We start from the raw sequence: 14,370 nt of genomic DNA on the forward strand, positions 1-14,370 counted from the left end.
AACTGGCATCCACATCTCCTGCAGTTACAGCAACTATAGTCACATATACTACTGATTCTGCCTACAGTTCCCACAGTGCATCATGTGTAGGGTTGCAGCTAGTTGTCATTTTCATTATTGATTAATCTACCTTTAATTTTTGGGTCTATATACCCCTCAGAACATCCCAAAGCTCATGCAGATGCCTTAAAATGTACTTTGCACAACGATGAAAAGCAGGAAATATTAACATTTGTAGTTTCTGTCTTATATAAAGACCTAATTATCAAAATAGATGCTGATTAAGTTTATGTTGATTGACTCATTAATTGATCAACTTTCGACAACCCGAGGTTTTGAACTGTTATCTAGTGGAAATGTAAAATTAAATTTGGATGAACTGACCATTTAAAGTTTGAAAGTTGTAGCGCTTGTGGTTACAGTCTACCCATTCTGCCTACAATTCCCACAATGCAGCAAGTCTATGCTGTTTCATGGAGGAAAGAAGTGAAAGCTAGAAGCAAAAGTGACTCAAAAAGCTCAGAATATCCTTTCAAAAACAAACATTTTTATAATATTACCACACTTTAAACTCATGAAACCTATTAATAATTAAAATCAGTTCCTCCTAATGACTGCATTGAGACTGATTTTATGTTGAGGAAGATCATGTGATGTGACTGAAAGCTCCAGAACAGTCACAAATGGACCTTGTGGTAGGATTGTTTCCTTAACTGCTGTTTCTGAGGCCACGAATGGATTTTAATCTAAACTCTTGGGCTCAATCACGAAGAACAAAATTCCTTAAAGTGCTCAGAAAACACACACTTCCCTGGAAAGTAGGCATAGATATGACTCAAAGCTCTACATCAGACAGTAAATAATGGTGAGACTGTTTTGTGAGGTGTCTGTGATGTACATGCGAGCGGGGTGAGGTGCAGCTCATTCTGTCCAAACATCATTTTTTGGTCACATAGCATCTTTAATACCACCATTATAATAATTAGGATATCAAAAGTATCGAGTATACATACATCATTTGCATTGCGGTACACAAATCTGAGCTGATTTATGTTTTTATATCTTTCATTCGTTGTTCTCAGGATCAACTTTTATTGTCTCGACATTGTGCTGATACATTGAATCGTCCTGAAGAACTTGACGCTATTTCAGGAAGGAGAACATTTAATTGGACATGTATTGTTAAGTAATATAAAAAGTTTTTTGATATTTCCAAATGTAACTTGAATCCTATAGTCTACTACTTTCCAATACCAATAGTCAAGAATCTTGATATAAGCCAAACTAGAGTCCATGTCACCAAAAATCAAAGTACTTCTGGTAGGTGTCCTCACCTACAGTGGTCTTGATAATCTGTAGTTTTTCTTCTCTTTTTTGCAGTAAAGTTCTTGAAGCTGTGGGAACAGTCTCTTGAAGCCATGCCTGTTTTTGTAACAGTCCCAGTAAATGGATTCTCAGGAGTCTGAAGATGTGTGTGACTGTGTGTGTGTTTATGTGTATGTGTGTGTGTGTATTGGTTGAGGAAAGTGATGGTCAAAATGGTGAAACACCTCACTTTCTCTCTCCTCCACCATCGTTCATGGTCTCAGTCCGTGCTGCCTGTCAGACGCTGGTGATGGAGGCCAGGCAGTTCGATGACTTCTGGAGTTTCTCAGGCTGCGTGGTGGGGGGTTCTGGGATGGCACGAAAGCTGAATGGCAGTCCGATGCCACTGGTGCCGATGTGGCCGGGGCTCAGAGCTGGATTCTGCCGTCTATTGCTTTCCACTATGCTGGATGTGTTGGATGCAAGGCTTTCACGCGTCCTGCACAGGAGACAACAGAAAGTCGAGTGTTTGCTTTCATAATACACGGAAAAACACAGAAGTGGTGCTTGGCTAGAGAGAAGAATAATCTACCACTAAGATTAATTGCAACTAGTGAAGAAAAAAGCAGATACATTATAGTTACTGAGAGTAATAAAAGAAGCTTTTTATGTCATTCACCCTGGAAACACATAAAGATATATTTAAAAAAAAATACTTAAAAGCAACTTTGAGTAAAAGTGTAAGACTTAAATATTTTAGGAGTTGATAATAAATGAAATCACAACATTTATACACTACAAATATGTGTTATAATTGTTCTATATTCCTCATTTCAGCCCAACATTTATGTCTCAAGTGTACGCTATCTCAGAAGCATACTTAACATATGTGGCATTTTTTTAATGGCATGTATGAAATGAGCGTTCCATTAATGTTTCACATGAAGACCAGCCCGTGAAAACAGTTGTATAATGTCTTCTATGGCTCTGGAGGGAGCGTTCTAAAACTCAGATGATGTCATCAGGGTTATTTTCTCTTATCTCAGGTTGAGAAATTTTTGACAGAAAGCTCGTGTTACAGGTCGGAGGGTCCAATGATCATGGATGTAAAAAGAGAACTGGATACAATGTTGGAGGCAAGGCCCCACTCACTCCTATGAGCGTTGCTTGGTAGCCCAAGAGGCCAAAAAAGTTTAACTTCTGAGGTTTAAAATGCTGGCCGAGCGGCTAACTTCCAGTTTAGCCCTCTGCTAACTTGAATGGGAGATAAAAATGATTCAACCGTGCCACTCTTTCAGACTTTGGAAATGTTATCTGACCAAATGGATCAAAACCTGATAATGAAACAAGTCATTGACGCTCAAAAAGTGTACACACTGATTTACAGACGTCTCTTTCACAATGTAAGTCTATGGGAAAAAAAACCTTTTTGCTCCATGGCATCATGTGACGGACCCTGCCTTTATAATTCCACCTTTGACCTCTATGTAAAATTGGCCTCAAAGCCCAGTGCTGCTCTTGCTAATGACAGATGGCACTGAGTTGCATTATGGGAAGTGTATTTGGAGTTTAATGCATAACAAGTCAGGATATCTCAGGGTTCAATCTCTGCCACTGCTGCTTTGATTTTGACTATTGTTTTAATTGGTCCAACAACTTTATGGAAGTGCAATATCACATTAGTAAAGTTATCTCTTCTGGTCACTGTCTGGAAAAACGTATTTACTTGTATTGTATTTAATTCTACTACTGAAGAAGCAGAGATGGCTCGATTCCTCATTGTTCCAGTTCCTCATGTTCCAGTTGTTTATCTAGAGATGAAACTATTCTTCTTATCCATGTGTCATTCACTTAGGCTCTTTTTTTATGTACATAACATGTGTTTACAAAGAAGTCATTTGTTACTATGATTATGGTCTGTTTCATCCAAAGTTAAGACAAAAACATTAATTTATTAGAATCATTTCCAAAGGTTAGTACGGCATTGTTATCATCAAGATGAGGGAAAGTTTCTTTAAATACCAATCTAGTTATTTATACACCTGATGTATGATTGATGCAGCATAGTACCGCAATATTTTTGTGCGGCAATATCGTATCGTCATACAGTGCCAAATATCAATTTTTTTTTATCATACAAATTATTAATATGACAAATACAAAAATAAACTTTAGGTAGCCTCCTAGAATAATATAATCAGTTGTTTTTTTTCAATCCACTACATACATTTTGCTGTTGAAAAAAAAATTGACTGAAATGAAATGAACAGCCTGAAAACATTATCTTATTAGGTACAACAGGTGTTGACAAAGTTTTCCTTTGGGGACATAATTTACAGTTGAAAAAAAAAGAAAAGGAAATAAATCACAATATATCATAATATATTTTATTGCAATACTCAGCATATTGCAACATATTTAAAATCACAATAATATTGTATCATGACTTAAGTATCCTGATAGTATCGTATCATGGATCCTGTGGTGATTCCCACCCCTAGGTATTTGGTAAACAAATATTGTGTAATTTGATTTTCTCCCTATCTCCCCTTGTTTATTGTTTAGCTTGAAACTGGTAGTAACAAAAGAAGTCAGAATATGTGATCAAATTAGTTTAATTTCAGAATGTGTGTGTTTTGATCAGCTAATGAGCTCATAGACTGAAATTTGTTCAATCTTGAGTGGATTCTCCCTCAGAAATGACTTTTGTTGAGGCAGTAAAACTGGTCCTTATCACTCTTTTACCAACATTTTTCTGATTAAATAGAACCATAGGAACATGTCAGTGAAAGCTGCTCCTAAAATTGCAAAACATTATATTTAATATCAACACAGACAAACACTTAGTGCCCACTTTATTAGGTACACTGGTACAGGCCTTCTTAAAGGCAGATACTGTATAGGATTGATTGAATCACATTGTACAGGTGTATCTTAAAAAGGGGCCATTGTGTGTAGATAAAGTCAAGACCTGAATTTGATGCATATATCAACCCCCATACTTCAGTCACATGATGAAGACTGTGCAAACTTCACCCACTGAGGAAAACTGAGAGCTAAATGCTCAAAAAAGTGAGTGAATGGACCTCAGGGTAAAATTATTCTTATTTTAAACTCTTTAAAAAGATTATTTTGGCCTTGAAGCGTTCGGTTACCACCACCTATCATTTTGCTTTTAAAAAATGGAGTGATTTTTACTTAAGTTTCAACCCATGTGTCCACGTGGTTTGACAGCAATCCAGACATTTTGGGATATTTTAGGTCCCACTGTGTTCTACCAGAGTTTACCTCCCACACTTCACCAACAATGCCAAGACTTAACATTTTAATAACAAACAGTTTGACTGGTGTCACAGCTCACTGTAGCACATACCTGGGGGAGTTGAATCCGCTGTCCACCGTGACACTGCTGCTGTCCATGCTGTCCAAACGGGCAGAGTGGGCCGACTTCTGGCTGCTGCTGTTCTCCGTCTCCTTGGGGCTGAGTAAGGTCAGATTGGTCTCCAGTTTCCGCTGCAGATCATGCTCCTTCTCCCGCTCCAGTAGCCACTGCATGGTTCCCTCCCCACCACCACCACCGCCTCCACCGTTACCACCCACTTCCCCGTGGTCTTTGTTGTCCTCTGCCGTCGCCAACTCTTTGTGCGAGTCCTCCTCTGCCTCTTCTTCTTCCTCATCATCTGATACATTATAATAGTCAAAGGAGGCGGAGGGGACTGTTGGCTCTAAGCAGCCCTGTAAAACTGCCGGTGAGGAAGTGGCTGAATTGGAAGGCTGCTGGGGCTCAGGATTGTCTAGGGCCTCTGTTGATTTGGCATGTGAGGCTTTCCGCAATGTGCCGGACTTGGTGTAGCTGCTGTCCACGTAGCCTGTGGACAAGGCATTGTGTGGAGGTTTGAACAAAGTGTCCTTGCTGAAGATCTCTTTCCTCTTGATCACCATACCGCCTCCTCCCCCTCCGGGATCTACATTGTGTTGGTGTGGCGTCAAACGGGCATTTTGCACCGGCTCTGGCGTCTGGCTTGGCGTCAGTCGCACCGAGCCGTTCTGTCCCTTTGCTGCCGACAAGTCCTCTTTGTACTCCATCGTGTGAGGAGAGGTGAGGTGAGGCGTTTGGCGGTCAGCCGGAGAGCCCTTTCGGAGTCCCCCTGATGAGGTTAATGTGTCATATTCTGATTTTGCCTGAGGCGAAGGGGCAGTTAGGATTGTTTCATTTGACGTATTGCACTGGAAGTACTCATCTGTTGAGGGCTTAGGAGAAAGTCCCATTAGCTCATTGTACGTTGGCAAGCTGTCTCTGCTTTTGTTCCTCTCCATTGTACTCCGGATCCTTGACTCGTCCAAACTCCCTTTCCCCAAATCAGGCACATTAAAATCAGAGTGGAACTTAGCAGCAGAGAACATGATCCTTGAGTAGTGGGAGGATTTCTGCGTGGCGCGCAGGGTGCCATCATCAGTGTAGTAATGACTACGCTCCTCCAGAGTGGGTTCGAAGTCTTCTGGCGCCCCCAGCGACGGGCCCTTGAGGGAGTTGTCCATGGATCGAGAGCGTTCTTTAGCTTGATCTGACCTCTCGTGACGCGACTTCCTGTCCTGATTGTGACTGTGACTTCTCTGCACTCTGGACTGGCATGTCCCGCGCGACGGCTCAGGGAAGGGCATCTCCGTCCGTCTCTTGGCTAGCTCCCCAGACACGTCCCACTCAGGGGTAACAGGGCAGTACGATTCAGTAATGTTGGGGTTGCTATGGACCAGGTATGTTGCACCTCCACTTCGCCTGCGCTCCAAGGTGTACATGGCCTCCCGAGGCGAGCGAACTAACGAGTGGCTAAAGAAGCGGTAATCTCTTTCCATGAACAAAAGGTCCCAGTTTGAGCCCTCAGACGGGTCTCCCCTGGAGGTGCGGGGCTTGCTGTGTGAACGAGACTTACCATGTGGGGCCCTCCTGTGGCCCCTCCCCCTCCTGCTTCGTGCACTGTGCTGGGCTGAAGACCCCGCCTTGTTCTTCTGCGTACGCTCTTCCTCCAGCCTCTTCATCACCGCCGTGTGCCTTGCCACATTCTCCACTGTTAGGTCAGGGTTGATTCGGCGGATTATCTCCATCTCCACCTCGCGGGGAATGGGCGTGGTTGGCACTTCCTCGTCACGAAGAGGCCACTCCTCTGGGGGGAACTGGGCTGAGAAGGTGGCCAGCTGCCTCATTTTGTCCTTCTTGAAACTCAGCCTGAAGAGCCTGAGACCGAACCTTTTGGATTGCTTCTCACCACTTCCGCCGCCACCACTTCCTTCTTTCTTTTTGGTCAGAGTGTCAGTTTTATAAGGAAAAGAAGTGATGCTTTTGCTCTTATCAGCGGGCTCTTGAGGCGGCGGTTGCTGGACAGGAGGGGAGGTGGGAAGAGGGGGATAAGGGTATGACGGCGGTTCTCCTCGGTGCTCCTTGGCTGAAGTGCTTGGTGGAGGTTCCCCGCCGTTGTGATCCTTGGGCGGCTTAGTTTGATAAGAATCTCCCCTGTGCTCCTTTGGTGACTTACTGCTGTGAAGTCTGGACGAGTCTTCGCGATAGGAGTTGTATGAGTCATTGTGATTCTTGCGAGGAGGCCTCTCTCTCAGGCAGCCAGGTGTGGATGGCGTTGCGTTGCCAGACTGTGGCGAAGTGCATTGCTGAGGTTGCTGCTGCTGCTGTTGTTGTTGTTGTTGTTGTTGTTGTTGTTGCTGTTGTTGTTGTTGTTGTTGTTGCTGCTGCTGCTGTGACTGTTGTGGCTGGCGCTCTTGGAGCCGATCATCCAGGTGATACCACTTGTTGTTGGTTCTGATGAGGGAAGGAGTGATAAAGTAGGTCTGGGGGGTGACAATGAAGTAGCCCTCTGGAGTTGGGTAGATCTTCCTCTCTCGCACCAGCATGTTCAGGGTATGTCTCAGAACCTCTGAGCTGGGTGTAGGCACGCCTGCAGGAAACACAGATCACACAGCGTTTAGAAATTTCAGTTAAAGATTGTATTCATATTTAAACTGCTCAAACACAGGACATTTTGTTCAGACAGTAAAATAATCAAAATTTACTAGTTTTGTTATTTACTAATAAACTATCAGATTATAGTTTAAGAAAAAACTCTAAAGTTAAAAGTGAGAACTGCTGCTTGAAAATTTATACAAAAATGGCTTCTCAAGGAGCAACAACAAAAAACTAGCTTGAGGGCTATTTTAATATGAATAAAAGGTGGTGCTTCCATGATGTTTCAGTCACCAAATGCATGTTTTAACATCAATTAAAATGTAGATCAGACATGTATATCACACCAGAGGCAAACCGAATATAAAAACAAATTATGAGTGAAAGACGGGTGAGGATGGTGTGAGGGGTTTATTCATTTCTTTCGGAGCATGGCTGAACCCAAGTATGGTTAAAAAACAAAAAAACAAAACAAATAACTAATCATTGAGACATGTTTTAATATCCAACTAAACTGAAGTACCGTTAACTACTACTGTAAAATTTTCCCCTTAAATTTCCCATCACATTTTTTAAAATAGACTGCTCAAAGTTTTTCATGGATGCACCATTACGTCACATATTGTAGATATATTGTGTTTTCTTCACATTTATCTAAAGTGGAGCATGACACATTTGGTATATTTGGAAACGTTGTGATCTGATAAGAATTTAAACTGAACTTAAAGTTGGTTTTAATTTTGGGTGACAGCACTTGAATAAATTATTTGTTCACAGAACCACTGGTGGGTACATCGGAGTTTTTTTTTAACAGCTGTTACTTTGAATGTTCCTTTATGTTTTTATATATATATATATATATATGTACATTAAATTAATGATAAAATAAAATAGAAATGTAACGTAATTTATATATATTTTTTTAAATCCTCGAGAAACTGCTAAAAATAATTGCAGGTCTTTTTGCAACTCCTTAAAAAGTTTGAGGTTAATTTTACACAAACTGGCATTTATTTATTTATTTGCTGAATAATCTTTCTTTAATTCACCCAACAAGAGATCACACAAATTCTCATACATTTTAAGGAATGTCCATGACTTGTTTCTGCTAAAATAATGACACCCTAGCGCAATCTAAGATTTAATCTGTATGTAAAAACAACAGCTACTTAATAAACTAAACACTCCCATTCCCAGATGACTCCTGAGGATATTTAATCACCTCAAGAGCTTAGCTTATATAAATTAACTAAATCAACATTTACAGTAGTCCATTTCAAACACCATTCATAACCTTTGTCTGGCAGGGCGCTGTGTTGCATGACATTACATCACCCGTTACACAGAAATGATGCAATCTATAAGTTCAACTCCCTTCCACTGTGGCATGGTATGGAAGTAAAGACGAATTTGAGGAACACGCTTCCCATTAAATTTGACCGACAACTCAGTTACACAGTGGATAAACCAGTGCTTCTAAACCTTTGTATTTTTTTCTTTATTTTAGGCTTGTTTCACCAAAATTAAGAGTGACACTGGAAGTAAAGAAGAAATGACTGTACTATTAACAACTATAAGTATATTCAAACCATGAAAAATAAACGACATGACAACATTTTTTCAAATAACGCAACAATTTTGAGAGTAAAAAAACACAACCTAGTTTAAAAACACCCTGAGAAATCTTTGTTTTCTCTATGTGAGAACTGCTATTAGAAATCATTTTTAAAAACCCTGTTCATTAAGGAAAGATATTGATTTTCTCTACTGCCCAGCACTAATAAGATTAGATAATTTGCAACAACATTAAATGTGCTATTTGCATGATGTCACCATATTCAAGTTTATCAATAAATACTGGTCAGGTGTTTTTTACGTAAATGTACTGGTTTACGTTCCTCAAATCACTTTATCAACAGAATATCCAAACTACAAAATAATAAACAGTGTCACATAAATCAATGTGTGTTTATGAAAACCAAAAACAGTGTAAGGGTAAAACATGGGAGAGGAGGATGGGACAGAGAGCTGAAGATGTTGACTGTTTTAGTACATTTTAGACCTGTTTCACTAATGGCGGATTTCATTTTCAAATTCAGGGCTGCAGTTACTTCTATATATACGTCTATATATTGTCATAAAATTATCAAATATGTCCGCCATGATTTCTCAGAGCCCAGCGAGACCTCTTCAGATGTCTTATTTTGTCCAAACAACAGTCCAGATTCCAAAGGTATTCTGTTTACTATCATATATGACAGAGAGAAGCAGCAGATCCTCACATCTTAGAAACCGACAACAGTGAATGTGTGGCATTTGTGCTGGAACAAATGATTAGTTGATTATCAAAATAGTTGCCGATTCATTTTCTGTTGATTGACTAATCAACTAATCATTTCAGATCTATTCCTGTTGAATCATTATGATGCTGTTGGAGTGAAATATTTTAATTCTCAATGAATCACTAAATGTGTCAGAGCCCTCAGGGGAGATCAATAGATGTTTAAAGCCTACATAGATCAGCGCTTCGCTCTTTGAACCTGGTTTTTATGTTAGATTGTATAACATGAAATATTAGTGAGAGGTTGTTAAGAAGCAACAAATCAGATGATGATAAACCAAGCTGTGACACATGGACAGGTGTATGTTATCATCATATCTATCTTAGCACATTAGCAGTTTTTGCAGATACCAACGACATATGCCATATAATGTCTCTGCATGCTTTAGCGCAGTCCCATTTTAAAAACGAGGTCAGAGGAGCGTACCTGGGAAGCTGGCAGTGAGGTGCTCCACCAGAGCCTCCTGGTTGACAGGCTTGTGGGCAGAGTTCATAGCAGAGATGGCCAGGCACAAGATCTCCCCCAGCGGGATGAACTGTGACTGGCTGATAGGTGACATACTGATCGGAGACACGTCACCTGCAGGGGGGAGGAGGAGGAGGAGGAGGAGGCACAACTGTTAGATCATGAATGAACAGCAGGCGCAGCGTGTGAAGCTATGATGTAATGGTCAAACGGCAGCAGTTTGCATGCTGCCTCGCAGAGCTCCACCCCTCCTCTCTGTGCTTCCTTTAGCCTCTCGTTCCTCCTGTTTCTCGTAGGTTAGCAAAGCTGCTGCAGCAACCGTAGCGTGAGATCACCTGCAAACCTCGTTATTCAACAGAAAATGAAGCTCACCCGATCAAACCCAACTTATTTGACATATAACAAAATATTACTGACTTCAGCGCCACGTTGAGAGCTTACACACAGAAATTCCCTGTTTGCCTTTGTTGAATTAAGCTGGCTTTGCTGTCAGTAGTAGTGAGTAGTGAGATCATCCTACAACCAGACGGCCCGGCTTCAAGCCCCCGTGAGAGCAAACATCTGCCCTGCTGAAAGGTTGTAAAGCAACACACTGAATCTACTGCAGCATCTGTGCTGTAGCTGACCCTGTCCTCTGACCTAAATCTGGTGATCGATAGTAAATCACGCAATACAGTATAGAAAATACACCATGAAAGCCTCCTATGCTAATATCTATATATAACCAACAGAATTAATGTTGCCTTATTGATCACTGTTGTCTTTTTAAATAAGTTTTGTTATCATTTTACTCTCCGCACTTCTGTTACCTGAGCTGAGATCTGTGCAGGGCCCTGCCTCCTCACCACACTCAGCTGAATGGTCAGTTAAGCAACACGATGACGTTATCTCTGCTTAGTATCACAGCCCCTTAAGCTTTATGTGGCTTTATGAGGGCTTTACTCATTTTTTTTTTTTTTTTTAGTAAACATGAGAAAAGCTGGATCTGCCAGTGAATCTGTTCCCAAAAAAATCCCCCTGTCCTGTGCTTGTATAGCATCATATAGTATGGGACTGAGGTTGAATGAGGTTGTAGTATTGGTTTCATATCTTACAATGGAGCAAGAAAGCAGCAGAAAAATACGCAGATATTTCTAATAAAAGACACAGAAAGGATCTGATTTTTGCGATGTGAGACGGCCTTGAAGCCCTTGCGTAATCTCAACAAACACAAAGTATAAATTGTCACGAAAATTTGGCGCAAAGGTGATGCAAACGATGTGTCGTACAGTGGCCGAACTTTTGGACACATAAAATATACATAATGGAAAAAACTATTTAAATGGTACAAACTGATGAATGCCCATTTTGTCATCGTGTTGCACCATTAGTTTTATCTATATTTCTAAATATGGGTTAGTAAATATGAAGAAGTAAATATGTCAGTAAGTGTGAAGGATTTGGACCCACTGAGATGCAGAAAGATATATTTCAAAACAAGCCAAATTAGTGTCCAATCGTGCCTAAAATGTTCCTCCGTCTTCTCTATTTCTGTTTTATGTTGTCTAATAAATTAGAGAAGTAATGAAAAGGGGAGGATATCATTTCCTACCTGATAACACACACATTTTGTCCACTTCGAACTCTGCCCTTTGCCCCAAATTCAAACTGTGCCTTTGCTCTGCGTAGTGAGAGGGTGGAGCTTCCCGTGATGGGAGCGTCACAGACTCACCTGGCGCACGATAACTTGGCGGGGACGGAGAGAAATGAGGAGCAGGAGGGGGAGGAAGATGCTGCTTCTGCACACGGATGTCTTTCTCACTACGGGAGAGATTGTGCTCCAGCGGGCGTTCGGTAAGCTCCGAGCTGGGCCAGGCCCGCCGCAGATTGCTGCTGCGGTTCTTCTTCATCGTGACCCCTTTACCAGGTGGCCTTCACCCCTGGGGCTTCTGGGATAAGGGGGAGGGAGGGGAGGGGGGAGGTTGGAATGGGGGAGAAGGGGGAAGGAAGGAGGGAGGTAGGGGAAGGGGGGGTGTGCAGGGGGAGGTCGACCAACCTCAGGCTCAGTGCCTCCCCCGCATCAGTAAGAACGTCCCGCTAGAGCGATCACACACCAGACATGGCAGGAACCAGTGTGCACCTTCACACACATACACACGTCTCATTTACATCCACGAGCAAGCTACAAACGACTGTGTTCGCACTGTGGGTGGTTGTCATCGGCTGCTGGGCTCTCCCAGGCTGATCTGGAGCGATGGCAGCGGCGGCGGAGGTGCAGGTGATTGCGCGAGGCATCACCCTTTCATCGGCATCAGTCCCAGCCACCATTTGTAGCATCCCCATTTGCATGCGTAGGGAGGCACATTACGTAGCCGCTCTGATGTGGGAGGAGGGAGCAGGAGAGAGGTGGGGGGGCAGGGGTAGAGATGAGGGAAATGGGGCATTGGAAGCAAGGAGGACGGTGAGGAGAGATTTCAGTGGAGGTTTTGGGATCTGCTTGTTCCTTTTGAGTAGAAGGTAACAAGGGAAGGAAGGGAGGGGATGGATGGATGGTCAAAGATTCAAAGCTTAAGAGGCCCAGTCTTCGACAATAGCTCAATTCACCACAGGAGTGCTCGGCCGATCCCCGGAAAACAAAAGAGCCCACTTAAAAAAAAAAAACAGAAATAAAAGCTCCATTCACCCTAATGGGCAGTGAAACCTCAATAGTATGCCAAGCACCGGAGACGCCACGTTCACCTCCATCTTTATCCGATCAAGCACAAGACCCCATCGTCCTTTCGACAACAGCACACCAGGAGAGGGTGGGGAGAAAAAAATGGAGAGCATAGAAATAAATAAATAAATTTCAAGAATAGATATCCACCGTTTCCCGCAATCCAACGGAAGAAGCTCCCGAGCCTATCGCCGTAGCATCCATTCATTAACAGGGGGGGATGCAAACTCCAGTCAACGGCAAATCTCTTTCAACGCTAATGCTGCAGCTGCTCCCAGCACCTCCAGGAAGGGTGTGTGAGTATGTGTGTGTGTGTGTGTGTGTGTGTGTGTGTGTGTGTACGTGTGTGTATGTGTGTGTGAGAGAAAGTGTGTATGCGCGCATCCGCCTGCTGCGCGCGATTCTGCGTGAGCATGCATGCGTCTGTGTCTGGGTGATTGAGGCTGAGGGGAGGGGAGGGGAGGATGCAAGAGAGAGGGAGAGAGGGAGAGATCGAGGACATACATAAGGCAGAGAGGAGAGCAAATATCAACAGCTCCAAACACACACTAGAAAAAACATAAAAATATTCAGCCCTCAGATGATGTCCGGGGAATAGCTCAAGCTCTGAATCTTTTGGCCGAATTTCCACCCTCACCCTGCTTCCTCGCTTCTTCCCCTCAAACCTCTGCTCTTGAAGGATGAGGGGCCCCTTTAGCCTCCATCCTTCCTCTCTCTGTCTCTCACCTGAAGCTAAGGACTTGACAGGGCCACAACCTGAAGGGAAGCATTTCAAAAGGTGCTGATTTGTGTCTTTCTCGTTAGTGCTTTCCACCGGTTGATTCAGTTACAAATACTGTGTGGAGCTGTCAGTGGAAAAGGGAAAAAAAAACAAAACCCAAAGCATCACCTTAATCACGTCCAGAGTGGCAGCTCCTGCTAGCTGCAGACTCCTGCTGACTCACATGTGTGGAGTGTGAATGGACGGTTGGAGGGACAGAATAAGGAGCAAAGTGAGAGGGCAGGACGGGCCACGGGTGGAGGAAGGAGGAGGAGGGTGGGGGGGACGATGTCACAACCAATCTGCTCCAGTTCACTGATACCAAAGAGAAAGAGGAGAGGAAGGGACGGAGGGGTGAGGAGGAGGAGGAGGAGGAGGGAGAGCGACACCACGCCAGCCATTTTATTTCTCAGTAGTGCTGCAACAGCCTTTGTTGCCATGACGACGCAAGCCGATGATCTCATAGCTGTTACCTTTGAGTGCTGTTCCCTTAAAGAGCCAGTTACTCAAGATAGAAGCAGACAGACACCACATAGACGAGGACTGAGCTGTCTGTTATATGGACAGAAAATACTCCTGCATCGCTGGCGAACATCTGAGATCCTTCAAATGCTCTATAAGGCACAATCTCACTAAACTGGGAGGAAAAAAATAGCAGGATGTCCACATAGTGGAAAGAGGTTTTCTGAAAAACACATGTATGTATCCACACTGACTACAATTATTTGAATATGGCTGTAGATAACCCCTACAACATCCTGCTGACTCCAAATGTGATTAGTTGTTTGGCTGAAAATTATAATCAGCAACAATATTGATGAATGGGTCATTGTTTCTGTCCTTTTTCAATCAA

The 14,370-nt window shown here is 42.8% G+C and overlaps 1 protein-coding gene across 2 annotated transcripts; it reads right to left on the bottom strand.

Moving 5' to 3' along the window:
- Positions 1-549: 549 nt before the first annotated feature.
- On the bottom strand, positions 550-13,529 carry stox2a (storkhead box 2a). Of its 2 annotated transcripts, none has more exons than XM_050045034.1 (4): positions 11,774-13,529; positions 10,024-10,176; positions 4,679-7,250; positions 550-1,804 (listed from the first exon to the last, which is right to left on the bottom strand). In XM_050045034.1, the coding sequence occupies exons 1-4, from the start codon at positions 11,949-11,951 to the stop codon at positions 1,603-1,605; spliced, it is 3,105 nt and encodes a 1,034-aa protein (XP_049900991.1). In that variant the 5' UTR covers positions 11,952-13,529; the 3' UTR covers positions 550-1,602. The 2 variants fall into 2 exon arrangements, with proteins under 2 accessions (XP_049900991.1, XP_049900992.1); XM_050045035.1 differs by having other exon boundaries at positions 551-1,804; positions 12,908-13,527.
- Positions 13,530-14,370: the final 841 nt, after the last annotated feature.

This window comes from Epinephelus moara, chromosome 5 (genome assembly GCF_006386435.1).
Source record: "Epinephelus moara isolate mb chromosome 5, YSFRI_EMoa_1.0, whole genome shotgun sequence".
Lineage (NCBI taxonomy): Eukaryota > Metazoa > Chordata > Actinopteri > Perciformes > Serranidae > Epinephelus > Epinephelus moara.